General features: G+C 42.2%; 2 protein-coding genes across 5 annotated transcripts in view; both read right to left on the reverse strand.

Annotated features, from left to right (window-relative positions):
• SEPTIN5 (septin 5) overlaps positions 1 to 9909 on the reverse strand; it is a 39470-nt gene extending 29561 nt beyond the window's left edge. Inside the window, exons 1-2 of one of the 2 annotated variants that reach the window (XM_083874126.1) lie at positions 9804 to 9909; positions 9660 to 9670 (exon numbers count right to left, since the gene is read on the reverse strand). In XM_083874126.1, coding sequence (XP_083730252.1) covers positions 9660 to 9670; positions 9804 to 9846 — 54 coding nt within the window. In that variant the 5' untranslated portion in view covers positions 9847 to 9909. The remainder of the gene's footprint in view (positions 1 to 9659; positions 9671 to 9803) is intronic. The other variant, XM_083874128.1, reaches the window with a different exon arrangement.
• Positions 9910 to 12791: 2882 nt separating this feature from the next.
• The window catches only part of LOC310916328 (septin-2), a 54993-nt gene continuing 40265 nt past the window's right edge, over positions 12792 to 27519 (reverse strand). For 2 of the 3 annotated variants that reach the window (XM_083873794.1, XM_083873792.1), the window contains exons 11-13: positions 26644 to 26701; positions 20182 to 20275; positions 12792 to 13591 (exon numbers count right to left, since the gene is read on the reverse strand). In XM_083873794.1, the coding sequence (XP_083729920.1) occupies positions 20207 to 20275; positions 26644 to 26701 (127 nt within the window). In that variant the 3' untranslated portion in view covers positions 12792 to 13591; positions 20182 to 20206. Of the gene's footprint in view, positions 13595 to 20181; positions 20276 to 26643; positions 26702 to 27519 lie in introns of all 3 variants that reach the window. The other variant, XM_083873793.1, reaches the window with a different exon arrangement.

Below are 27519 nucleotides of genomic sequence, written 5' to 3' on the forward strand. Positions count from 1 at the left end.
CTGAAGCCACAAGGAAGCTCAGCCCTCCAGCATATGCAGGGTGTCTGAGGAAAAGAGCAGCAGTCTCATCCAGACATTTCCTGGATGTCCACTACCATTAGTGTCATGATAAATGGGATCTGAGTCCTCCAAAATGTCCAATATGTGCTGTGAGCTCTAACCTGCAGGGACACACTTCAGTACCAAACACAGCCAAGTGCAAGTTGCACCACAGGAGCAGCTGATGGGAAGAAGCATCCACGCACTTTGCAAAGAACCAGAAGATGGCTCATTAAGCTTTCAGACTAACAAACCCCATGATATCCCTCATTAGCAACCCCATGCACACACTGCACTGCTGCCACATGTGGGGCAGCTCCAATAACAACATCACTTGTTTACCAAGAGAACAATTCTGCTATTGCCTGACACCTGCCCATGACAGTGCAGCCACGGGAGGAGCAGGGAGATGTTCAGATGACACTGGGCATTCAAACGAGGCAGCAAAACGCCTGGCACTGGCTGGAACCTCTGAGCAGCTGCTGAGGACCAGCCCTACCACCTCAAACAGAAAGGCTTTCACTGACATTAATGAGAGCTGCTGCAAATAATGCCATCCCACAGCTCTGAGATGGCATGCAAATCCATTTGGGGACTGGCAGCTGAACAGAGCAGGCACTGAGGAACAGGAACACTGGGCTCCATCCAGTTGTTTCTGGTTTACTCAAATTGCTGTGAGATTCAGTGCTGTGAACCTGCTGTGAGCCAAGCATGGTGGGGCAGGGCAGATGAGGCTTATCCAGGCAATAAGAGGACACACTCCTGCTGCACAGTGATGGTCATCAGGGTCCCAAGCAGGTCCAAGGGGCACTACTGGGGTGTATGCAGCAAACAGCCTCTAATCACTGACCCCCGTGGGCCTGCTCTGAACCTCTGAAGTGTCAGCCCCAGGGCTGCTGCCAGACTAGAGCTGATCCAGAGGGTCCAGCTGCTCAGTGAACCTGGAGTGCTTCCCAAGCATATGCCTGGATTAACTGCTCAGTAAAAGCACCAAGTTCTGCTAAATTACTGTCCTCCCCAATACCCACCTCTCCCATAAACACACATACTGCCAAGGGCTCCTTTCAAGGGGAGGGGAGCTCTTTAAAGCATCTGAACAGCATAGGTATAAACCTTTGAATGAGACACAAGCAGTTTATCTTCTGCTTGCTACAGCTCCAGTGCACTGCTCCAGCTGCATCACAGAAACCCTCTCTTGAGAGTCGGGGCTGCAAGAACAACTGCCAGGAGACGAGATCATCCCTGACAGCATCTCTCATTGTCCCAATGACACAACCCTGCTCATCTTGGCCCTGTGCAATCATGGCAAGGCTTTGCTGCAGACCAGTTGCATCCCTTGAATTAACTCCTGCTGCCTTGATTCAGCCCACTGCCTACAAAACAGGGCAAATCCCAGCTTCTGAAGGCTCTGATGCTTCTTCCATTACTGTCTGATCCCAGCTGGCACCAGACTCTCTAAGCAGCAGGAACCTCTGAGAATCTATAGGATCTTAAAAGCCATAAATCTCCCTGACATTTTTTACAGCAGGCCTTGAGCAGAGGAAAATTACTATTGGTCTAGATGGGCATTTCCAGTACTGCCTACCCACATTTACAGTGATTTCATATGACTTGCAGAGACTCAGGAGAGCTTTAAACCAAACAGAAAACACAGCCAAGGGGACCGTGTGTAGGGCAGGCAGATGCCTTTGTGACTCACATTTCACCTGAATATATAATTAATGTAGTATGTAATTTACTTGAAAATAAAAGTGGATGTAAGACTGCAGGATCTAAAGAGACTACACTAGTGTACGTATCACAGCAAGAATGAGCTCAGTGCGTCAGGAAGGATTAAAATAGTTCCCACACTGAGGAAACAGCAAGAAGACATTACAAAAAGCTGAAAGCAAAGTGACTCGCTTGTGAAGTAACCTTAAAAATAATTGCAATACAAACTATAGTAGTAAAAGGCCTGGCTTGTGCTCTCATGTTCTCACAGCTTCATGCACAAGGGGTCTGCAAGGAAAAATGAAACGTAATCATTGGAGCCACACCTGTACTGCCACGGGCTTTGCCTCTCAGAAAGCAGAAGGAAGATGTTAAGCCCTTGGAGCCTCTTTTCCCACAAGCTGAGTGGATCTCTTTCCCCTCCTTGCTTCTGCACTGAGAACATCCAGAGGTCAGTGGGACGGGCTTACTCCTCATGGCCAGTCTCCAGGAGCTAGCACTCATGATCCTGTAGTTTATTTGCTCAGCCTGCACTCTCAGCTCCCAGTTTCCCTGCCAGGAGTCATTCTGGGAGAACGGCACCAACTGCCTCGGGTGGGGTCAGGCAGAGACGGGCTATCCCATCTCCACACACACACCCCGGACACACTGGATAACAAGCTGCAAGACAAATGGGGCACTCCCAAAGATCCCCGGAAGAGCAAAGGGCTGAGCTGCACAAAGCTCAGGTCTCCCTGCCCTTGGCACCCAGCGGTCTCACAGCACGGGCAGGGTCAGGCAACCGCTGCCCCTCTCTCCCCAGCAGGAGTCAGGGCAGGGCGAGCACGGCTGGTACTGCCACCAGCCACTGCGCACAGAAACAATCCGGATGTAAGAGCTGGGTGAACAACTGGAGTTAACTTCTAGTAAGGGCTTCCCACCTCTGACTGACTTACAACTACACTGGCTCACACTCCACAGAGCCTCAGGCTTGCATGAACCACAGCCCAAGATCCTCCGGTGCTACATTTCCAAGTGTTAACCCCGAGCCTCCCTCAGCCCAGGCTGCCATGGCACGGCACCAGGCTGAGGGCTCCACAGCTGTATCCAGAGAGGTCCCTGCCATCCTGAGCACCCCTGCCCTGTCCTTCCCTGCCCAGCACAGCTACATCCCTCTTCCAGAACTCAACTTCAGCCTCAACTTCTCTTATTTCTTTTGACTTCAGGAGTGGACAGTTGTACTCAAGCCAGAAACTAAACAATTCTCCTCCCCCTCTTGGCGTTACACCCATGCAGATGCTTGTGCAGGGTTTCACTTCCTCTTCAGCTCTTGGCCAACACTTGGCCAAACTTTGCTTGTTAGCAAAACAGTCCCTGCATCTTCTCAGCACAGTCTCCCTTCCAGCCACCCCCGGCACTTGGCTGCTGTGATGCTGCTGGGCACCAGCCTTGTGGGCAGGGAGTGAGGACTGAGGGAAGGGATTGTAGTCTAGAGCTGGTTGTAACAGATTTCAACTAATGCACTGGAAGTACAAAGGAGAAGGAATGAAGAATATTACCCCATTCACCCCATTCAGTCCTAAAACAAAGACAGCTCTTACTTAAGTCAGAAGCAATAGATCTGTTCCACTTCCTGCAGCCCAGCCCCTATGGTCAGTACTGTACATCCAAATCTTCCTCCTCAGCGTGGAGCGCTGCCTTCCACTGTTCATGCTGAACAGTGTTTCTGGAAAGCCAAGTCATGGATGAACAGCAGCACACATATATACTGATGAAGAGCATATGTTCTGGCATCTGATCCCAGCACCACACACAAATCCAGCTCCTGAACACTTCTGTGGGAACAAGATGACTGCAAACCTCTTCACAGCTCCAGGGACAAATCTCTGGGAGAAAAGGAATGTGTAACAGCAGACAAACATTTTTTTCCTGTGCTTCAAGGCTAACCACACTGTAGACATGCACACATGCACACAAAATCCAGCCCTTGTGGGAATTATTCCAGTATGCTATGAAACAACTTGCATACCCTTCACAAACATCTGAAGTCACACATGTATTAGGGGTGCCCCACATTTCTTCTATGAATAGAACATTATCCTGTGTGGTTTCACTGTCACAGGGAAACCTCTGCCTTGGGCAAGAAGGGGACAAACACATAGTGTTGGTCAGGGAAGAAAACTCTATAGGTAAGCAAGGAATGCACCCTCCAGTTCATGCTCTGCTATACAGGAGAAAGGGTAACACAGAGACCACTTGAACTGAAAGAGAAATGGGGATAGGAGAGGAGCCCTCTCAGCTTGGCCAAGAGGTATCTCAGCAAGAAGTACCTGAAGTATTAAGGATGGAGCTGAGCTCCCCAGACTTGGTTTCAGCACATATGAGCAGTAACTGCAGCATGATTATAGGGGCCACCACTGTGGGGTGTCCCAAAACAGAGGGAACCCCTTTGGACTGAACATTTTAAACAAATTTGGCAAATCTCTAGAGACAACAGCAGGCACCCACCTGGCCTGGCACAGCAACCAACCAGCTGGCTGAGATGGAATCTCCTCTGGATTTCTAAGATGTCCATTTCATTGGGTATTTAATGAACAGTGCCTTAGACTGAAACTGGGCAACATGGGTTCTAGAAGACACTGAACTCCAACAGTTGTTTCTCTCAACTTGCCGTTCCTCAACTTTTCCAGGGAACTATCATAACACAAGCTTCTTACATTTATTGCTAGAACCATCAAATGAAGAACAGCATCAGCCTGAAGCCAGTAACATTTTTGAGAGCGTAAGTGGCTGTAAGAGACTCCTTGACTTTGGAGACTGAAAGCACCCAGGGACTGTGTTTCTCCTTTGTTCAAATGGCAGCAACATTTCCCCCTCTGCAATTGCAAGCTGTCTTTTGCAAAGCCCCAGAAATCTGGAACCCAGCAGTTGAACAAGTGTCACCAGCATCTCTTGGGGTTAAATGAAAGTTGTTCCTACTTCCTTAACATCAGCAGGGATCAGGCCCTAGCATCTGTTGAACCTACACATTTTGTTAATGTGCCTGGAACACTGGAACAGCCCTGTACAACTCTCAAAAGTGCAGCAGAATTTTGGAGTTGCCCACAAGTAGCTGGGCAGGGAAATTGAAGTGACAAAAATCCTGTGAAGGAAGCACTTACTTCTCCTTTCCATAAACTGCAGATGCAGATTGGCACTTGCACCAACAGGGCTGAACCTCTCCCCTGCTCTGCACTCACATCTGTTTCATCCATTTGGAACATAAATAATTGAAGAGAGACACCACCAGCAGCAGGAGACAGAATCTGTGCCCAACTCTCCAGTGGTTCTGTTTCACCATAAAGTCCATGCACTGACCTCTTTTTACAGCCCTTTTCCAAGCAGCCAAGCAGACAAAGAAGAATTAAAAAAAAAAAAAAAAAAAAAAAAAAAAAAAAAAAAAAAAAAAAAAAAAAAAAGTGCCCAGGATGAACTTCCCTTCCCAGCCCAGCACAGCCCATCTGTGACACAGGGCCTCCTGCAGCCAGGCTGTTTGGACAGATGCACAGCAGAAAGACAGGTAGGGCTGAACCTCCTGACCTGCTGCAGTCCCACGGCTCCCAATACACTGCTCTGAGCACGGAGCCTCTGCCCAGCTCGGAGGGCAAGGGACCAACATTATCTTTTGAAATGGGCCAAAAAAAATGAATGAAACACACAAGGCTTTTCACAGAGAAGTAAAAGCTTCCACTCCTATGCTATGTCTGGCCAAGATACACTGGGACATCAGAAAAACAAGCAGGGATGTGCTGGTTTAAGAGTGTTTCCAGTATTTACCTCCAGATTCTGTGACTAATTTGCTACTCCCTTTCTGGCAGGAGCATCTTGGTAGCCAGGATGCATGACCAGGGTTGGAAAACACAGAGGTTGGAAGAGAACATTAATGTGGGGAGTCAAAGAGAAACAGCCTCACCCAGGGCAAGCTATGACACAGTGAGAGACTATCCAGCTGTGGTGAAATATCCCATTATACAGCTGCAAACATAATTTTGCTTTCTCCGAGGGAAAAAAAAAAACAACACCTCACCACAACCACCCCGAATTGACACAGAGCAGGAACACAGATTCATACTGCTACTCCCAATGACTCAAAGAATCACAATTACAAAATAATTGGTTTAATTCTGAGAAAATTAAAGAGTCAGTGGTAGTCTGTTCTCCTTCCAGGTTCCATACTTTTCTCCACAAGCAAGAACATTCCTCTAGTCACAAGACTACAAGAATTGTTATTGTAAGAAAAATATTTAGGTTAAAGATGGCAATGCCACAAAGGAACAGTGCAGGTACAAATCCTCCAAGCTACTCCAGCAGAGACTTTGGGGACATTCTATAAAGACTAAGCTCTGGTTATGGTCTTTGTTGTACAGTTGCTGTACAAGAGAACCTACCACTCCAATGATACTTCTCTCCACATGCTTCACAAAACTCACTTAATCAATTCCCCCACATAAGTATCTACATAGAAATTGAGGGTCACATTAGGTCATATTCAACCAGCTCAAGGCACAAAGAATCACCACTTTTCCCTCCTCTTAATCTGTTCTTGGTCATCAGCAGCTGCCTGCACCGGAGTTGTCCTCAGTGTGACAGGCAGTATCTACAACTACTCTGGGTGTCTCAGCTTTATACAGAGTGCAGCCTTTCAGGGGATACACTTTCCTGTAGCCCAGCTGGGCTTATTTCTCCAAAAGCACAGCAGAGGAAAGGAGAAGGCAGTTCAGCACACTTCAACAGGGAACTGGGGGATTTCCACCAGCCAGTGCTCTTTGATAGGCAAGGCTGGGGTTGAAAGTTGACCTTAAAAATGATGTTCTGTGTTGGCACAGTTGCTATTTTAGATAGAAGACATCTCTGCTGTTGCAATATCTGCTGTTCCAGGAATGATAGAAATCTCTGCTCCATTTTTATAAGAAAAAACCAAAGGAGTCTGAATGTAAGTTTTTAACATATAAAACCCAGATCCTCAAAAACTGAAACACAAAGGCAATGAATTCAGTTCTCAATGACTTGCACTGAAACCACTCCTCCAATCAAACTACTTTTGCACAGCATCTTCTCCATATACAGCCCCCCATATATATTTTTAATGGCAAGCAGACCACTTCAAAATAAGTTCAAGTAGAAAAAAAGGACTAAGCTGAATGCAAAAGGCACAGCCCTGTAATTTCAAACCCACTGAAAGAACTGGATCCACCAGATAGTCTCTGCTCCCACACCCAAACAACTTTGCAAGTTGATAGGGTGGGGAGAGATCAACTTGGGAAGGAGAAGTTCCCATCCTCCTGATTTAAAAAGAAACAATGACTTCAAAGAACATGAGATACATGAGCCTGAATGAGCAGGAGCCAACTTCAGAGACACAGCAAGGTAACACCCCAAACACACACACGCCAACACCACCAGCTAGGAGGTATGTTGGCATGTTCTGGAGGAGTGTGCCAGGACACTCCAGTTTAGCCAGGTACTTGGGAGCTTTCACCTTTACTCCTCCCACAGCAACACCTCTGGCTTTGGCAGAGCATCCATCTGCTGTACTTGCCCTGTCAAATTCTTGACAAATTGCTGGGTTTCCCCACATGGGGCCTACTCCTCTGCACAAGGGACATTAGTCATTGCTTCATTTCCTACCCAGCTTCAACCATGAGAATCTCTTAGTGATCCAGTGGTAAATAAATTGCTAGGAGAGAAACCATCCCTCTTCAAGAGGTGCTGAACTGAGGTATAATAAAACTGAGGAGCTTGATGTCACCAGGCAACCTGCCATAGAGCTCCACATCAGCCCAAGCTCTTAAACCACAGCCCTTCCTCTGGGAATGGTGGATGCTGTGCACACAGAGACCAGTACGAAATCTCCACTGACTTCAATAATTTAGAGGTCATTCCTTGGAAATCAGAGAGGTGGAGAATCTACCGTTATCTTTTCCTGATGAATGGCAGTAATTAGGAGCCCAATCTGCAAATCAGAGTACCCTGAACCCAGACAATGCATCAGCCCTGACCATGCTGTGAGGGAGGATGAACACGCATTCTTTGACACCACATTGTTCCATTCTATGGACTCGGTAGGTCATGAATATTATTAAGACTTTCCCAAAGGCAACCCTATTTACATGCAATGTATTTGTACTACCCTCTCAGAAGCTCACTTCATTTCCCAAATATTCATTAAAATATAGCTTTTATAATATTTTTTTTTAATTAATTCAGACAAGAACTATAGCTTTAGTAAATCCTTTAAATTGTTGTCTGCTGTCAGATGCAAGAAGACTGGAAAAAAAGCAGCACAGGAAGAAAAATCCTGCTCTAAATAGATGCTAAATAAAAATATTTTATGCTTTTGCGTGTTCACTTTAATAGATTGCTTTGTGTTCACAGCTTGGTTTCCCCTTTCCATCCACAAGTGACAGGGCTGGCCCAAATCCATAATGAACTGTGCTCTGTCATGCAAGACCCACTCTACACTGAGCATAAGACACGCGGTTACACACACGCCCCCTCCACACTGAAGGAAAGACTCCTCTGCCCCAGCAGGAACTGCACTGTCCTGCACACACAAGCCTCTTTGGGGCACAGACTCCAGCCCACTTTGCCTATGCAGTGTGACAAGAGCCTTCAGGAGTTATGCTAATATCTACAACCCTGCTCTGATCTCTACCTCGCTTCTTCCCCCAGGGAATGCACAGAAAGGAGCCTTATACATAACCCGCTTCCCTCTTGATTTAAAAACATGAACTGAAGAACAGCATGGTTCTGGGGGGGTCACAAAGCTTCTCCCCACTTCACAGCTTACACTAGATGTTCATAGTGTCAGAACACATTCTGGATTGCTTTCATCCAGAAATAAAACAAGACTTAACTACAATATTCACAAATAACTACAAAATCCTAGCAAAATTTCAAGTACCTTGGGAAAAATGCATCTGGTGATCCCATTATCCTATTACCCCTAGATTTACTTTGCTCTTCTCATCACTGTGATCAACAGCTCACAAAAATGCACAATGCCCAGTCTGCATTATATAGGGAAACACCAGCTCTTGCCATGGCCAGGTGAATACCCAAGCTGCTACAAAGCTAGTTTGCTTTTCTGTGGCCTGAAAAGGTTGTGCAGTATTAGGGTCTTAGCAGGCAAGGTGTTTGCTTCATACAGAATTGGAGCCTCAGAGAAAGGCTGCACCCAAAGGCAAGTGTAAGCCAGGCTGGGAATGGATGAGGTTCTTCCCATGCACTGCTCTGCTGTGTTAACCATCACCTCCATCCCCACCCACCCTTGTGAGACAGAAAGGCTCTTCCATTTACAGCAGACTTCCCTATACCGTGATGATGGGTGCTGGGGAACACACAGACCCTGATAGTCCCTCACCTAAGCATTCAAGCTCTGCAGGAGAGGATTCCTCTTCTTTTCAAACATCCTAAATGCCTCCAAATACCAAATAGACAACAAAAAAACCTGCCGATGTCATCTGATTGCATCACCCCTCCTCTCTCTCCAGGACTCAAAGGCATGTCTCCAAATAGCTATTAGCTTCGCAAAGCAAAACAGATGTTTCCTAACACCCAAATCCTGGCCGCCTGCGAGGTGCCGATGGGCTGCAGCACCAAGGAGCGGCAGGAGCGGGGCCGTGTCTGCGCATCTGTGCTGCGGAGGGGCGAGGGATGCGAGACGTGCTCCCAATACCCAAACGCCTCTGCCAGCTCCGCGCTGCCTTTCTCCATCCCAACCCGCTCGACACACCCAAAGGCAGCGACAAAAAAGAAACCCAAGCCCAAAGCCGGGGGGATGCGGCAGGCATGAGGAAACGCCCGTTTCCCGGATGAAGGCAGCCAAGCCGCTGTGCCCAGGTAGCCGCCGCATCCCCGCGGAGAGCCGCGCCCGGCGGGAGCACACCTACCTGCTTCTCCTCTGCGGGGCGGCGCGGCCAGCGCGGGATGCCCGCGGCGGGGAGCGGCAGCGGGGAGAGAAAAGGACAGACAGTGAGGCGAGAGGGACGCGCCGAACCGCGGGGCGGAGCGGCCGCGCGTCCCCGCCGCCTCACCTGGGTTCACCAGCTTGCTCTTGTACCGCAAGCCCGTGCTCATGGTGCCTTCCCCGCAGCGACAGCCGTGCCCGTGTGTGTGTGTGTGTGTGTGTGCGAGGGTGGGTGGGGGACTGAGCGAGTGCGAGCGCCGGGGCCGCCCCCCCGCCGCCGAGGGGCCGGGGCCGCCCGGGGCCGCCAATCCCGGGAGCCGAGCCCGCCCCGGGCCCGCCCCCGCCGGGTGACAGCCGGGCCGGGGGCTGCGGGAGCCGGGCAGGGCAACGGGACCCGCCGGCACCGGCCCCGGAGCGATCCCCACTGCAGCCCCGCCCCGCCCCGCGCCGGGCCGGGCTGGGCTGATGTGCAGAATAATCCCCCCCACCCGGGCGGGCTACACCTCCCCGAAGGTTTAAACACTATAAAAGGCAGCGCTCCGTGCTCTCCAACAGAAACACAGCACCCAGAAGGAGGAATATAGTATTTAAAAAATATACAAAACCCAAACACAAATGGAATAAATAGGAAACGTGTTTCCAGATTTAGCATCTCAAAATACAGTGGGAAGTCCTGAATCATACTGCAACCGTGTTGTGTGAAGTAGGAATGTGTGCTCTCTTTCCATTAAAAAAATTAAGGAGGCTATATCGGAGTAATTTTAGGTAAAAGCTGTCAGTGTAACTCTTTAAGATGAGGCAAGAGAGAACTTAAACGAAAAGCAGCAGTTGCACATGACATTAGAACAACTCATAGAAAACTCAACAACAGAGAAGGAAGGAGAATGGGATGTGAAGACTGAGGACACCCAGATCCTTCCTTCACCTGATTCCCTGGCTGCAGGGAGGGGTCATGTCTTCCCCATTTCGAGGACAGGCAAATTATCAGATCTGAAACTCTTCTGAACACGGGACAGGATAAGCTTGGCAGGGTGATGGCTGCATAACTGAAGGGCACTGCCCTGCCTGGCAACAAATCTGACACCAATGCCACAATACCAACTTTTCAAACCCTTGTAGTCATCACAGCATTTATCTTGGCATTTCTTCCACCTTCTTATTCAAAACATCTCTCATAACAAAACAAGGAGATACTTCCAAGGCTTGGCAATCCGAGGTACACACATTTTAAAACCGCATTAGCTCACTCTGAGTTCGCTTTTAGCCATTGATTCAAAGCATCAGAAAAAAATGAATCAGGTAATTGTCAGCAAATTTTCTTGTTTTTAAATGCTAGAAAGCCACAGACCATTAGAGATTCTGCACCACAATTAAAGGCACCAATGAGCCAATCAGCCTTTCATGAGTTGTTTTATAGTCTGCCACAGCGTTTTAAAACTAATGAAGACTGAAAGGAGTGTGGTCAAATGCTCTTTGATCCTGCTGAACAGTCATTAAAAAAGTTACATGTGGGCACTTCGTCTCAGTGCTGGAAAATGTCAGTCTGGAAAAGGCCAGGATAAAATTCAGAGAAAGAAAGGGACTTGTCTTCCAAGGCCCTGGCACTGCCAACACCTATGGGAGTTGAAATGCAGAGTCAGAAAGCAGAATCTCACCAGTATCCCCTATCCAGAGAGCTCCACACTACAAAGACTTGGCTTAACAACTATATATTCCCCCACTAAGCTGTTAAGTATTTTAACAAAACCAAGTTCAAATGTAACTGAAAACTAACATCAGTCAACATCAAATAAGTGGTAGAAAGCATAAAAAAAAAAAAAATAAAACTACATTGAAAGGAAAGTACTCACATATGGAATCAACAGCTCTACAAGCCTTTCTTGAACAATTATTAAAATAGATCTCAAATTTTGAGCCAAAATGCTCCATCTGGAATCCACAAACCCAAAGAAAGTACAGACTATCAAACGGTATTCAGTACCCCCAAGTAAAAATCTTTTCACCAAGGCTTCCCACACAAGAACTGTGAGAGTGACTTTAGGTGCCTTGTTCTGAGGAGAGAGAAAAACCTCCTCTGTTTATAACAAAATTAAAGACTAGATGCTTTTGATAGTGTGCTTCCCCATTGTCCTGGCTGGCTTTGAAAGGCAAAGCTTTCATACCACCTTTGCTCACAGAGCTAATGTAGCTTGTAACTAAGGTCTCCAACTGAAGTCTGAGTTTCTCAGGAGGGGTGTGGCTGTCCTGACTTTCACAAGCACAAAAGGACAGCACATAATTAAGAGGGTTGTAAAATATGATGCAAGAAAAACAACAAGGAAGGTGCAAATAAAAGCAAACAAATTATAAGAAAAACTTTGCCATTAAATCTCTCACCTTGGCCCTCTGGGCAGACATGGTTAAATTCAAATCTTCATAGAAATGGTAGAAAATTCGTGTGAATGCAAATCTGTCACTTCATTTCTTCTTTCAACTTCGTTATAGCAGCCACTGGACTAACAATGTAACGTCCATATTATGCAGTTCAACTCCAAGCAAGCCAAATATGCATCCCAGTGATGCCAATCATTTGTGAATCCTATCTGGATTAAACACTCATTGCTAGACAGCAAAATTAGGGGTAATCATTACATGAAAGACACCTCAATTTAGTACAGAAGACAAAGTGTCTCAATCCCATATTTGGAAAGTAATTTTCACTTGTGCATATATAAAACACACAGGACTACAAAAGCATGCAGAAGAGAGCTGCAACTCAGCAGTGATGTAAAGGAAATAGCAACATTCATGAACTTATGAAGTAAGGTGTGTGATCAGATTTTTCAAGATATTCACCCATCTAAAGACATCAGTAGGAGCCTAATGAACTTTGGAAAAAAAGTAGATGCGAAGCTTTGCTACCTAACTTACAGGTAAAGTATTCTAAAAGTTGTTCTGAAATTAAATCAAAGCAGTTTGCAGGTAGACAAATTTTAGAAAACACTTTCATATCCCAGGGTAAACATCACAATTCCTTTGAATATGCACTGTGCACAATGCCATTACAACATTTCATACATCAGATTGAAAAGGCAAAATAAAACAAAACAAGAAAAATCACCCCAAAAAGAAAATCAACGTTTTCCACATTCATACAATTTATTACAAAACTTCAATGAAAAGTGTGCTATGGTATATATAAAAAATCGGTACATGCCATCGCTCAGCTGACAGATAGAAATGCCTGTGACAAATTTCTGCCATCAATACTTGAGAGCTGAAGCCAAACCTCCAGAGGCATCCACACAAGTTGTTGGTGTGTGGAGTGTTTATGGTGTTTTAAGGCACGGCGATTTAGAAAAGTCAGCTTTTTCCAATCACTGGTGAATCATCGGCGTTTCGCACATTTTTTCATACATCACACAAATGCAAATCACCAGAGATGAAGCTTCAAAAGCAACAAAAGCACAGAGAAAGTTCTGGAAAACTGATACGATACATAATAACCTAAAATGGCAGGTGAGAGTTATAATACTGTGCAAACACACATACGTTTACTGTAAACAGGCCACAAAGTCTTAGTATTAACCACATAACCATTCAGAACAACCTAGCAGATAAATGATTAATTCCTTAAACCCACCACAATGACTAGTCCAAACAGTGTACTCTTGGCAGTTTCTGAATAAAAAGGTATAGGAAGGGTAATAAAACCACATTGGTAAGTATGAAGACAGTGTTACCAAAAGAATTTTAAAAAGATACACTATAAGTTGAATAACATTGATTATATAAAACAAGCAGTTTTACAACACGATCTTCAGACTTTGTGTTTGTTTTAACGCAGGTCTTGGTCTGTGGCATCCAGCTTTTGCATTTGAACGTTACCACTCGGGCAAAGAAAACAGAGCACCCATCCACTTAGAGAACCGTATGCTGCTGGGAACAAAAGTGGAAAACAGAGCATTAGAAAGGACAAACTGTCGGCACTGTCAGAGCCCTGGGGGCAGTGGGAGCCCCTCTGAGCAAAGCAGCATAATCCAGGGAATAGGGAGTTTCAGTTCCTGCAGCACAAGGACCTGCATGACAACTAGATCAGCTGAGCAGTTTGCTCCCAAATATTTATCACTTATAAATGAAAACTTATTTTTAGCTACATAGTTTCTTAGGCACCCATACCCTCCCTGAGCCTGCAAGAACACAAGGAGAGTGTTACAGCCCCTCTCAACAGTCCTGCACACAGCACATCGACCTTGGCCTCTTCTGTGAAGCATTATTGCTGCTGAGGGAAACTCAGCTAAACAAGGCTAGCACTGGGCAACAAGCTCAACATCATGCACAAACACTGCTAAGATAAAGCAGGAAAGCAGACATTTTTTTTCAAGCATTCATACAGCAGTGTTCCCATGGCTGAAAAAAAGGGATACTGGTCTGTAATTTCAAAAATAACTATCAGGTTTGGATATTTCTACAGTTACTTGCCAATCAAAAAGGCTGCTACAAAGAAAGCAGAATCCCAGCTTTCCCTGAAAGTTGGATCCTGCTTAAAAAGTTGTGTCAGATTTGGAACTAAGGGGAAAAAACTCAAATTCTCCAGCTCCCAAAATACTCATTCCTGACAGAAAAAGTTAGCTTAATCTACTAAATGCTCATCTGGATGGAAAAAAAAAAATAGGAATATACTAAAAAACACTGTTGTGCCAACTTGTAAAATACACTGTAACACTCATCCAGACTACAGTGGGGAAAAGGAGCAATGTGCTTTGCTCTTTGCCATTCTCACTGTGGGAGTTCTGTTCAATACACAATTCCTTCTCATTTTAAGGAGCCCATCACTTCTAATAACAACTAAAACAAGCAAGCTAGCAATAAGGCTAGCTAATTAGCCCATAAATTGCTAAACAAATTCAGTATTTAAAATCAACCTGTTGTGCTACACTGCTACTTCGAGTTTGAAAGAGAAACTTGGTTTCTGCCACTGCTTGCCTAACTCTAATCTGTTACAGAAGAGACCTCAAGAAGAAACTGTAACTCACATTTCAGACTCACAAGAAGACTGGAATTTCCAATAAACATAAAAGGCTTTGGTTCTAAGCACAGCTGTGCATTGATGTTAGCTACATTAGCCCACATTTTATAAGCTCGTAGAACACACTTGGGCAAAGTATGTACTTTTAACATGGATTCATTTCACTGCTCTTTCTTCCTCATCTCCTTGTAAGGCAATATTTTATGATACAATTAGGTTGATACTATTCTTGACAAGTCTGACCTCCAGTTTTACTAGACCAACCTCATAGTCCCCCATGCTCATTTCACCAACACACAGAGTTAACAAATGCCTCCATCTGCAATGTGAGTTCATACCATCATTGAACAAAGAGGATATTTCTCCAGTGTGCCATTAAAACAAAACTCTCTCAGCAAGTAGCATAACTAGAAAGTACCACACACACCTGCACCCTGATTGTGTGGTCACACAGCTCAGAATCCTGTATTTGTGGAGATTTTTTAACACCTTGTAAAGGAAATGGGTTTGTCTCCCTCTCAGCTCTTCTAAGAACACCACTACAATGCAGGGTGACTTGACACCTGTGTTCACTTCTGAACTCCAAAGGAGAGAAATTTACTTGATAAGCAGCTCCATTTTCTCACTCACCTCAGTTTGTCTTCAAATAACACTCATTTTATGTTTTAACTACAGCCCCTTGAATGTCCCATTGTCAGCAAGAACTCTGAGAAATGGCATCTTTCCAAAAGGCAAAGGAGTATTGGATGACAGCAGAGCTGTGCTGTAGGTTTTGACTCATTTTGTCACTGCACCCCAAACATTTTGGTTTTCTGGCGTTTCAGTCACCCTCTGTTGACTTCACTGCTTCAAGTTTGTTCCCTTTCCTTTGCTGCTCTGTAGTGAGACCTCATACTTCCTCACAGCAAACATCAGCAGCCAAGCTCACAGTAAGTTACAAAATTGGCCTTTGAACTCATTACCAATGCTCATCAGTTAAATATGTTAATAGGGGTGAAAACCACAGATTCACATCTACATACCAGGATCCAAGCTTCAAAACTATCAGAAATGTTCCTCTTTTTCTTTAGGGAAAAGTGACCCTGACACATTTTCAGGTTCCCCATGTTACTGCACAATTTCCAACAGAAGCCTGTTCTCTAAAGGTGAAAAAACTGTGCCAGCCCATCAATGCAGGGTTTGCTCAACAGCTCCACATTCAGAAGAGCTGAGGAGAGCTGGACACTGACAGCACTCTCCTGGTTTAGTTTCTAGCCAGAGAAACACCCACTGGCAGTGCCAGGCAGTTGTTCCAAACACTACAAATCTGCCCAAACTTCACATTCTCTAGGCTCTCAATTTCAGCTGCCAAAAAGCTACAACATCATCTCTACTTCCTCAAATGACATTTCTCATCAGATCAATTCAGCATTCAGCAGCATCATTTTAGAAGGCTGGTTGCCATGACAGTGCTTTGTGTCGTTCTGTTAAATGATGTCAATTCATTGGTAGAAAGAAAGAGCTGCTTGGTGTCTTCAGCACTGTTCTTATCAAGAACCAGAACAGCGTTAATGTGCTCAGGAGGCTTTAAAATACTTGTGTAAATCACAAGCTATACTAAAAGAATTTTCAACATCCTACAGATATTTTAAGTGCAAGATGCTTGGGTTTCTTTTTTGTCTGAATGTATTTCCCTAACTATAACTACATTTCCAGATGGCTATATTAGCATTCCACAGCCTGGCTTCTGTTACTGATTTGTCCCAATATGATCTTGAAACTGAGTGAAGACAGATAAACCAGATTTGTAAAAATAACAAGAGGAAAACAGATTGCAAAGAGATACACATTGAGAAACAGAGAATGAAAGGGAAGAAATATCCACCAATAACCATATCGCTGGGTACAATTATTTCAGCTTTTCATAATAATTGCTCATCTGAGATGGACAAGTTCAGAAACTAGTAAATATGCTATTGGAGTTACTGTAGGCTTATTTCAAAAGCATTTCATATTTGAGCACACAGATAAAAATAAACCTGCTTTAGGTTTTGCTACCTTATTCCACCCTTCCATCTTTCTATTCAATCCTTCATGTGAACTGTCAAATATAAGAACCAATAAGCTCCTACACTTTATAGCAGTGTCTTGTGTGTAACAAGAAAAAAAAAATCTGAGGAAGATTAGTAAGGTGAGTATATCACAAGTCAGGGTAAAAAATTCATTACTTCTTATTCTAAGAATATTCTGGTGCCTAGCTGTGCTCTCATTTCCTGCTCCACCTGCACTAGTTGCACACAGAAACTATTAAATGTTTAGAGGAAAGAGACAAAAAGCATAGGTCAACACACCTTTCCAGAGCTGCACTCTAAAGATCTTAATCACCACAATCTGTTCTCACAGGCTTTTGTCAGAAGCTGCAGTTGGAAACAGGAACAACCAGAGTGCCAAAATCATCTTCCTTTCTCACCTCTAACCCAGTCTCCACCAGCATTAATCTTCATTCCCTTTCAGGATTCTACTTCTCCACAGCAAGAATTCTGTCTGTCTTCTTTGGAAACTTTGAATGTATTCCCTGCATCTAATCTTTGCTTTTGTCACTCCCCTTATTCTTCTCATACTCCAGCCTTGAAAGGAAACTGCTTGAAGTGAATTCTCCCTTTGCTCTTTCCATAAAACCTTTCAAGATGGCCCTATTCAAAAGGAATCAAGCAAACCAGATCTTCCAGTCACCCCATCTGTGTAGCACTTTTTGGTAACACAGACTTGTCAGTCTTTTTGGCAAGGATTTGAGTTTAGCACTTTTAATCATTATGCAATGCTCCTCCTAGAAAACCCCAAAGCATTCAGCAATCTCCTCCCCACCCCAAAATATAACTGAAATCAGAAGTGGGTATTTCAGATATATGGATATTAACACATTTCATTACCCTATTGTTTATTCTCCAGCTCTTACCTATGAAGGTCTTTATACCATACCACACCTCACTTTTCCCAAAATATCTGAAAACATTTGTTTATCTGTGCGTTATGCAGGGGAAAATATTTTAAGGGACTTTTGAAGAAAACACAAAAATTAGATATGTATCCAAAATAAAAAGAATAAAAATATTAATTTTAATATAAACTCTCTGTTCATAAAGTCACATATTTTTTCTCAGCACAAAGTAAGGGTGCAAAAGAGCAATGGGAGGAGAGACTGTGCTTTCAGTAGCAAAGGTGATCCTTTTAAGTTCTTGTAAAACTAGAACCTGAGAGATGTTCAAGATAAACTGTGACAGAACAAAAAGATTAATACCAACTACATTTAAATTTGTTGGCAGTTTGTTCTGCTAACCACTGTGTTAATTACAAGTTTCCTGGTTTCTCTAGAAATTGTGATCTCAATAAAATATGGCAAATAAATCTGATGGGAATGGTGAAGGTTGAACTCATTACTCCTAAGTTGCAAAGTCAGTTAACACGCATGAGAGAAACTTCTCTAAGGCTAAGCTCTGGGTGAGGATTCCCTTCCACATGTTGCCAGGACCATACAGCAACACCCTGGTGTAGGAGGACTGCATCTGCAGTCCTGACTGCATACTGGCCAACAAATTACACTTAAAACCAATCTATCACTCTCTCTCAAGGGGAACAAAACCAGAAGTTCCAAAGTCTTTCCTGAAAGCAATCTGTCAAACATGATTTCCACAGCAGCTGCAGAAATGTAGCTTAGCAAATTCCAAAGTAACAGCAGGACCTCCATGTATGAGGATCTCATTCAAATCCTTCTCAAAATCATCCATACTCAGTATTTCAGCCTAATTAACTTGACCTCCTGATTTAGTTCAAATCACAACAAGATCATGGGAACACTCAGCTAAATCTGCAGTCTCCTGCTCAGCACACAGAGTGGTCCAAGCTGCACTCCAGATTAGCAGTGTGAGGTATCTACAGAACATTTCCCTTGGACAGACATGAGCACGCTCAGAACTCTGTTTACTTACGTAGCCATGGCTGCAAATTCAGCCTGGGACAAACCATGCTCCAGTTCCTTTTTATAAAGGCCATATCCAGTATTGCCAGAAGCTGTGAAACACAGGGGATCTGGAGCCATTTCTGGCTAACCATTAATGGGAATACTACATCCCATCAGCCCTCAGATACTGATTTCACAGCAAAGCCAGCATCTAGGAACTGAGGAAAGAACTCTGAATATATTTGTACCCCTTGCCATCCTCTGCTCTGCCAACAACAACTGTGGACAAAGGTGGATTTATGGTGGTTTTTTTCTTATTGAGTATCAGTTTGAAAGTGTCATGGGATTAAATATGATTTCTAACTTCTATAAAGAACTGAGCTCCTTAGCAAAAAAACACTAACAATCATTTATACTAAAAAAGTTTTCCTACACCAAATAACCATTTCCACAAGCGGTAAGAATTTGGCCACACGACAACAAAGTCACAGTGAAAATTTGGAACCTTCAATTCAGACTATAGTATTTAACAATATTGAACAGGCTGCAAAATAACCAGCTCCTGGCCAGGGAATGAGAGCTTTCTGTCAGACACTGCCATCACACACACTGTGTGATCAGCCACAAAATTATCCTCAGTGTTTAGATTTCCAACTCTGAGAAAACATATTTTAGTATGGAAGTTGGAAGACGATGCAAAGACTCCCCTATCTGCAACAGTTGAGACTGTGACAGTAAGAAACCTGAGACTGAACTACTTATTTCCCCTAAAATACTTCACTCAAAAATAAGAGTGCACATACCAGTAAAACCATCAACTTCTGCTTAAGTGAGAATCCAGTGAATAAGTTTATTTCTTAAATTATTTTTTTCTTCTTTTTATGTAAACAGGAAGACTGAAGGTTCAAATAAAGGCAACAAAAAATCTCCTTATTTTAGGCTTGGAATGTTGGCAGCTGACACAAGGTCATAAGGGATAATATAATCCATTTTATTCAAGCTTTACATTCCACAAGACCAGCAATCACAACTAGAGTATTAAACTGAAGTATTAAGCAACAAGACTCCTCATATCCTTCCATTTTTTGTTCTTGCATTTAAAATAAAAATTCTACCAGAATAAAGAATGAGTATTTGCTACAGGAATCTTCTTCTTCATTCACTCTGATGCCCCCTAATACATCACACATGTCATCAAGAGAGTCTGTATTCAGTACATCTGATCAAAATTCTGTCTGGCTCTTTGAGAAAACTGTTACAAACTCAGCAGCCTACACACCTGACTAATATGTTTTGTTTACATATCCAATTAACTTTCTGAGTAGCTTGTGCTAACAGAAGCAAAGCCTGGTGATCCAAAAGTAAGGCACTGAACAGAAGTATTTATAGGTCTTACAAACAGCTGGAATGTAACACTGGCAAATATCTTTTCTAGTCTACTCATGACAGCACTTTTTTTTTCCTGTTAAACACAGTAAATGCAAGCCCAAAGTGTAAAACTAACAATAATCATGGCCAAAATCTTATGTGAGAGGTGAAAACAAGTCAGAAAAACAATACCTGATGCATTCAGATGTGAAGCACCTTAATCATCACCAGGCTTCATCCTCATCTGGGCCTGCATCTGGGCAATCATCTCCTGCATGCGGCGCAGCTGCAAGAGAAAGACACCCAAGAGTTCACAACAATTACAAGAGAAGCCCAAAAATCCAGGAAACCTTAAAACATTTCTTTTCCATGGTAGAAGACAGATCCTATTTTCCTCTTCACAAACTGGAAACGTTCAATGATTCACATAAATGAATACTTTGTTTGCTCCATCTCATATTCTTCAATTCAGTACATCTAACTTTCACAAAAGATTTTTAAGAATACTTACAATGAAAATTAAGCAACAGAATCCAAATCTTTTGAAGCCAGCTTTGCTTGCAGACCTCTGAATCAACATTTAACTGATAACTGCTCTGATACAGGTGCTCAAAGTACAAGATCATGTAGGAACATTCAACCTATGACAATCAGAGAACTCTGCAAATTTTTAGCAGCACTAACAGCCAAACATGGAAACAAGATTGAAAAACTATTTACAAAGAAAAATAGAAAGATGTTTATAAAATTTGGAAAGCCAGACTAAACATATTAAGCACCAATATTTTTTACATCTAAACAATTACTTTTCCTGGAAATAACTGTCTTCTTAAGGCATTTTCTTATAACACTTAAAAAGCTGGTTTCCATCTCATAAATGACCACTTTTACATAATGCTTTGTTGCTGGTTGTTTAAAAAAAAAAAAAAAAATTGGAACAAATGTCCCTAAGATAGAAGAAAGAACGCAAATACGGATTTTCAAAGTATATATGCAAATACCTCTAATTTGCTTTACAAATGACTGGGTACTTCCTTCCAAAGGCAGGTGGGGAAGCTCCACATACAGAACTACAAGAGCCCCATTTTACAAAGTGGGAAGGAAATGGGCTGCTATTTCCATGCACATTGTATAACCTATGAGTCCACCTCAAACCAGAGATCATGTAAAAATCTGAGGCTTGCATAGCAAGTTCTCTTTTTTTAATTATGTAGAGAACTGCTTTTTTTTTTATTTTCAGGGGGAAACTAACTGAAAAAGCACTCTGTCTGAGCAATTATACTCCATTTTCATCCAGCCAACCACATTAACTATTGTGATCCTCGTTACTCCACCAGGTTCAAAAGAACCTGAGACAAATGCTTCAATACAAGCCTATGGTGTTGAGCTGTTGTTTTGTTTTGTTTAAAAAAGCCCAAATAAACTGAAAGAAACATCACAGAACAAGAAAAACTAACTACAGGTGCCTACATCACTTTTTCTTGCCTGCTCTCAGACACAGATCTAGGAAAGAATAAGAAATGAAAGATTAACTAAAGAGTAAAAAGGATTGCAGCACAGCCAGCAGTACCAGAGCTTGCCTAAACTCACTGGCTTATGTATTTATCCTCTTGCTGCAGCAGCACAGGGTTCAGGAGAGGCTAATTCAGGTTCCTGTGACTGCTGCAGAGATACCCTCTCACAAAGAGAGATTCACACAGAACAAATGAGATACAGCTAAGTCTGTAAGGATTATTATAAACCCATCTACATCTTTCTGCTAAGTACTTAAAACAAAAAGCTTCTGATCAAGAAGATGGCATAACGCTGCAGGAAGGAGGAAAAAAAAACCCAGAAAGTTCTCAAAATGAGTGCTGCATTGATTTCATGATACAAGAAAAAAGAAAAGCTTCAAAGATCAACTTGTAAAAATGTAAGACACCTGGTCTTTTGAACTGCCTCTCTGCAGATTTACCACTGGAATGAAACTAGCTTTCTGGAAGCTCTCCTACTTGAGCTTTCCCAAGAGCACTCCAAGCTGAGCCATGAAACATTCCCAAAATAGAAACCATTCAGTAATCGTAGGGGGAGATACTGCTGCACACGTATTATGGTGACTGCTCAAATGCAGAATTCTGCTAATAGCCAACATCATATTTTAAGACTTAAATACAGCACTGGGAATTGTATTTTCTTAACTTTAACTGATAAAAATATGTCCATAGCACAAAATAAATCAGATGCTGCATATGACACAAATATAATGCAGCAAAAAGCCCCAGGAAAGCTATTCTGTTCCAACGTTAAGATTGTAGATTTTCCTTTTCCATCCTCATGTGGTGTTTTTGAGACCTACTGGTGAAGTCCAAGTCTTTTCCATTAGGCAAGAAATGGCAAGTTTCTGAAGCTATTTTAGAATAATTCAGTAGAAAAACTTTCAGGCACAAGGCCTGTGAAAAAAACTAGGCACATTGTAAAGTTAAAAAAGAGAATCAAGCTTTATTGTGCTCAAGTAGTAACCATGCCAGTCTCTTCAACAATTCCTCTTAGAGTAGAGGACAGGACACAAGAGCTGTTCCTCCACATTACACTACAAACCAAAACCAGCTCATGTTCACCTTACTGGACCTACTAAATAGACACAAAAAAAAGTTCTGTTCTTAATAAAAGAGAATGTAAAAGAATCACACCAAAGACTGAAATTGATGTCATGTCAACACCTGCGTTCCCTTTGCTGCTGGGGACTGCAAGCATCAAGGGCAGAAAATGACTTTGATCTTTCTCAGCAGAAAGTCCTCTCGCTTGCAAGATCAGCATTGATATATTTGTGCTCATTCCCTAAAGAACGGATGCTACAACATGACAGCATAGGGCCAATGCACATTGTGAAAAGGAAGCTAGGAAACAATGTTTGGAAATCTGTTAAAACAAATAATTCCTGTGAATTCTCAGATAACAAAAGGCAAAAGAATAAACGTAACCTTGGTATAAATGCCCCTTAGTTTACTTATGTCAGGTCTACGATCCAGTTCAAACGATCATATAACTACTGCAGCAAACCAGAAAGGAAACAAACATTTAAAATGAGAGCTAAGGTTACAGAGTTAGAAGTCAACCATACATCTCTTTAATAGCTTCCACACCCATAGCAGAAACCACAGACACACAGCTCTACTCTACCTCCAGAATTTCATCACAATACCAACAGACACTATTCCTGTAAACAATGGGAAGGGCTTCTCAGTGAATAACATGCAGGTGTCACAAGAAGAGAAATATTAAGAAAAAAACTATTTACTTCCCACTGATATGTTTCCCCTCTACCAAGTCTGATTATTTCTGCCCATGCCTTTACATAAGAAAGGCATAAGTGAAGAGGCTGCAAGAATAAGGGAAGATGGAAAACTGCAAACAGTGGATTTTCTAGTGAATGTTCCCCTAAGAGCTCTTTTGATTAAAAATACTTCCAATACCAAAGAACACAAGAAATTTTGTTAACTGAAGACAAGAAAAATATTCCTGACAATTTGGAAATGAGGCTACCATTAGGATAAATGTCTTCCACAGGACATGTTGACAGAGAGAAGAAGTTACCCTGGCCACAGTCATTGCAGTACATGAGCAGCATGTGCTGGTCCTTCAAAAAACAGCTAAAAACTACCAAAAAAAGCAATTATAAAAAAAGAAAAAGCTTTTTCATTATAATTCCTCAAGGGTTCCCATTGCTAACTGGGGTTTTCTTCTTAGGAAGTTCCCCAGGACTAAGACTGCACACTTCACAGGGCAAGGCTGAAGCATTCTGCCCACTGCACTGGGCAGTAACATCCCACAAGATAAATTCAACTTCAGACCTGGTTTTACTTCCCTCAGATCTGCAGGTCTTCATCAGCAGTCATGCTGCCTCTTCCCATAAAAGTTTGCCCCTTCTCTTTGAAGACAATGCTTTCCCAAAGCCCAGCAGCAGCAGGCAGTTACCTGCACACATCATTCCCATCCTCACCCCCCACTGCTGCTCCCCCTCCTGACTCCCACACCAACCCAGGGCCCTCTATCTCATCTGCCAAAGGGTTACAACATGTTCAGAAAGTGGAAGGACAGAGAGAAAACAACTTCAACATTGTGTTCATTCTACAATACACAGCCCAGTGCTGACCAAGTCTACTGAAAACAGAAGCATGGACAGATTTGCCCAAAGTCTCAGGGTAGCTCACTAAAGAAACCCAGAGGTGTTTATTCCTTGCTGTTTTCATGTAATCACAGCCCTAATATTTTTTCTGGAAGTACTACCTCTCAAAACCTTGAAAGGTTTTTATTAACAAGACATTTTCAGAGCAGGAAAAATATGGCAAAAAGCTACAAATGTAAAGTTTGTGCCCACTTACACTACAACATCAAAATAATCTGTTCTGCATCAAACTTACAGTAAGGAACAGGAATATCTTTATGCCTATTTTCACTTTCCAGCTCTAAAAAACCAGGTCATCACTTGCAAATGAGCAAAAGCACAACCAGACTAAGCAATAAATCCAAAATGACAGATTAGCTATTCCAAATTGGCTGAACTGGGGACCACATCCTTTGGCATAATAAAAGACCATTTAGCAAAAGTGATGCCTTGATAAAGATGATCCTGGCACTAGTTCAAGCATTCATTCCTTCCAAGGTTATATAAACCTCACAAAACTGTAAATAGAACATCAAGCACCGTTACTGATGGGAATGCAGAACAGGAGGGGAAATGGATATTTGTTTTCTCTGTGAAGGCCATGGAATGCAAGCCCATTTCCTCTGTGCCTCTTTCCTCAGATTTTTCCCAGTCTGAACCTTAGGGATGATTTGGAGATGAACAGACTTCATACCAGCTTATCTACAGAAGATTCAGCAAAGCCTCTTGATCTCTTTGGAACAATAGAATGCAGAAGTTAAAAATGTATTTGTTTTTTCAAGTTCTAACCTAATCCCCCGCAACTTCAGCAGCAATTATTCCGAGATGATTAGCCCCAGAGGAAACTTTCAAAGATTGTCCCCTGAGAAATTCAAAATTTCATCCCTTTAGCCATGTTATATAAAAGACACGTTACATATTTATATACTGGTCTATTTTGACCATTTTGTGTCAATGCATAAATAGAATATATATATGTGCATATATATAGTGCCTGTCATATCAACAGTTTCCAGGAAAAATATTTATAGGAGACTTTTTTTCAGATATAAGTCTTAAAACAAATAGTTCTACCAGGATACCCAAGACTTTACTTAACTACTAGGCATGTACAATTTACATAGTTCAAATAACAGGAGAAACAGCAGTTACAACTTAAATTCTTTAGGTCTCCTTGTCTGCTTGGAATCACTAAGGAAAAATAGAAAAACAAAAAACATTTTGAAAAAATGCTCTTGACTTTTTTGAAGCATTCAGTACTGCTGGCTATCAGCTGATGGGCTCCTGTTGCTTTGCACATGCCCCAGTAAATGGGAGGCAGTTAATTTGTGTACATAGCACTTGCAGAAGTTCCACTCTTGTATGTGCACAGCCATCAAGTGTACTTATGCTGCTGAAATGCAGTTATAGAGTGATAAATATGCAGCTCACTCAATCTCCAGTAATTCATATTATTAACTACTAATTATGCTGGTAATCAGCTGCTTCTGCACTTCCTTTAGGAAATTTTTTGCTATTTATATCAACATGCCAGGGTTAGCCAATAGCTAACCAGGGTTAGTTATTTTTAAATATGGATGCTATAAGAGAAAAAGGAAATGCACAGACCAAAGTAAATTTCAAAAATTTCCATGTATGGGAGTCAATCTTCCACCTCAGAAACACATAAAACTGCTTGTAGTTTTTTATTTTTTATTCCAAATCACTGCACATGTGAAATTATCTTTCCAGTCATGCTTTCCTGCAGTTATGGACATGGATCCAAGCTGAATTGGATAAAAGAAGGATAAAGAGAAAAAACCCACTATCTTACAATTGGCAGCAAGTCTTCAGTTTTCACACTTTAAAGTAGTAAAAGCACTGGCAGCATATTGCTAGAATTTAAATACCAGGCTAAAAATCTCTGAGTCTTTACAACTTCAACATAAATATACTAAATTAAAAGGCCTAGCAATAACTTGGAACCAGAGTGAGAAATCAGTTTGAAAACACCAAATCCATAAACTGACAGGCGCAACAAAAATACTATGATTTAAGTCAAGGTTAAGATGAAAAAACACATGTATTAATTACATTATGGGATTTTAAAGATTTTTAAGAGCCTGTTTCTACTCCATAGCCACAAGACATAAGAATAAATTTACTGGTACTGTGCTTGCAGTGAGCACATGCCCATCTGAAGTGACATGAGCCTGTCAGTATATTCCACCACAGCATGTGTAGCTGACAAACATAAATTGATTTCAATACTTAAAATAGCAAACACCCTTATGGAAAATTAGCAACTAAACAGGAAGTGATAAACATTCTGCACCAAGAGTGCACACACTACCTCCATCCACAATGCAAGTGACTGTAAAACACTGTAAGGGCAACTCGTATGGTCAGGTTAGGTCTGTCTTTCAGCTCAACCCAAATCCTACCTGCCACAGGCAGTAGCTGATGCAGAAAACTAGAATTGGAACACAGTATGTTATATTGAAGAACAAGTTTTAGAAACTTCTTCTTACCTCAGCCTCTTTCTGCTGGAGGATTCTATCCTTGTCTACCACTTCCTCTTCAACAGGCCTATTGAAGAAAAGAACACATTGACAACATAAAATATAGAAGTAAAAATCTCCAATAACAGATTCAAGACTCATATTTCAATTATTATAACATCAAAGTCTACATTCTTCCATACAGGAGAACATAGGACATTTTTAAAAGCATGCTTCCCTTTTGTAAAAGGCCATCTTTACCTCAGACTCCTGCTACTCACTCTCCATTTCTTAAAATTTGATTTCTTTACTGCTGTATGGATTATTTTGTTTTGCAATTTACTTTAATGAAGAGATTTCCTTCACTATCTATCCATGGTACAAAAATCAACTACTAAAAAGCTGTGTAGGCTATTTCCTTTCTTTTTTAACATCAAAATCCTTTGCTGAATACTTGAAGAACAAGTGGAATGTGGACAAGAGTAAGTTGCTATCCAAAAAGATGTAGCAAAGGTAGATGTAGATTTTTTCCATTAAGTTGCTAAGAATTAAAAAAAGAGATAAAAAACTCCATTTAAATAAAATCAGAAAAGATTGTTTGGTCTAAACTTCTCTCTTTAGCTACATATGAAGGAGCAAGAGAAGCAATACCTCCCTAAGCAGATGGACTGGGACCGATTTAAATTTGTCCACTAGTGTTCATTTTCTTCAAGCAGACATCATTACATAAAACCTATCTTGCCTGCAGGCACCTTCTTCCTGCACATTCCAATTAAAAGCATAGAGAAAAAGGGATTTAAGCTGTTTATAAGCACATCACTTTGCTATATAGTATTCCTCTTTGAGAAGAGCATTTCTTACAAATTTCAGAATTCCACAGACTGAAATCTCATCAGAAACTATTGT

Source organism: Zosterops lateralis (assembly GCF_965231275.1).
Source record: "Zosterops lateralis genome assembly, chromosome: 17".
Taxonomy (NCBI): Eukaryota; Metazoa; Chordata; class Aves; order Passeriformes; family Zosteropidae; genus Zosterops; species Zosterops lateralis.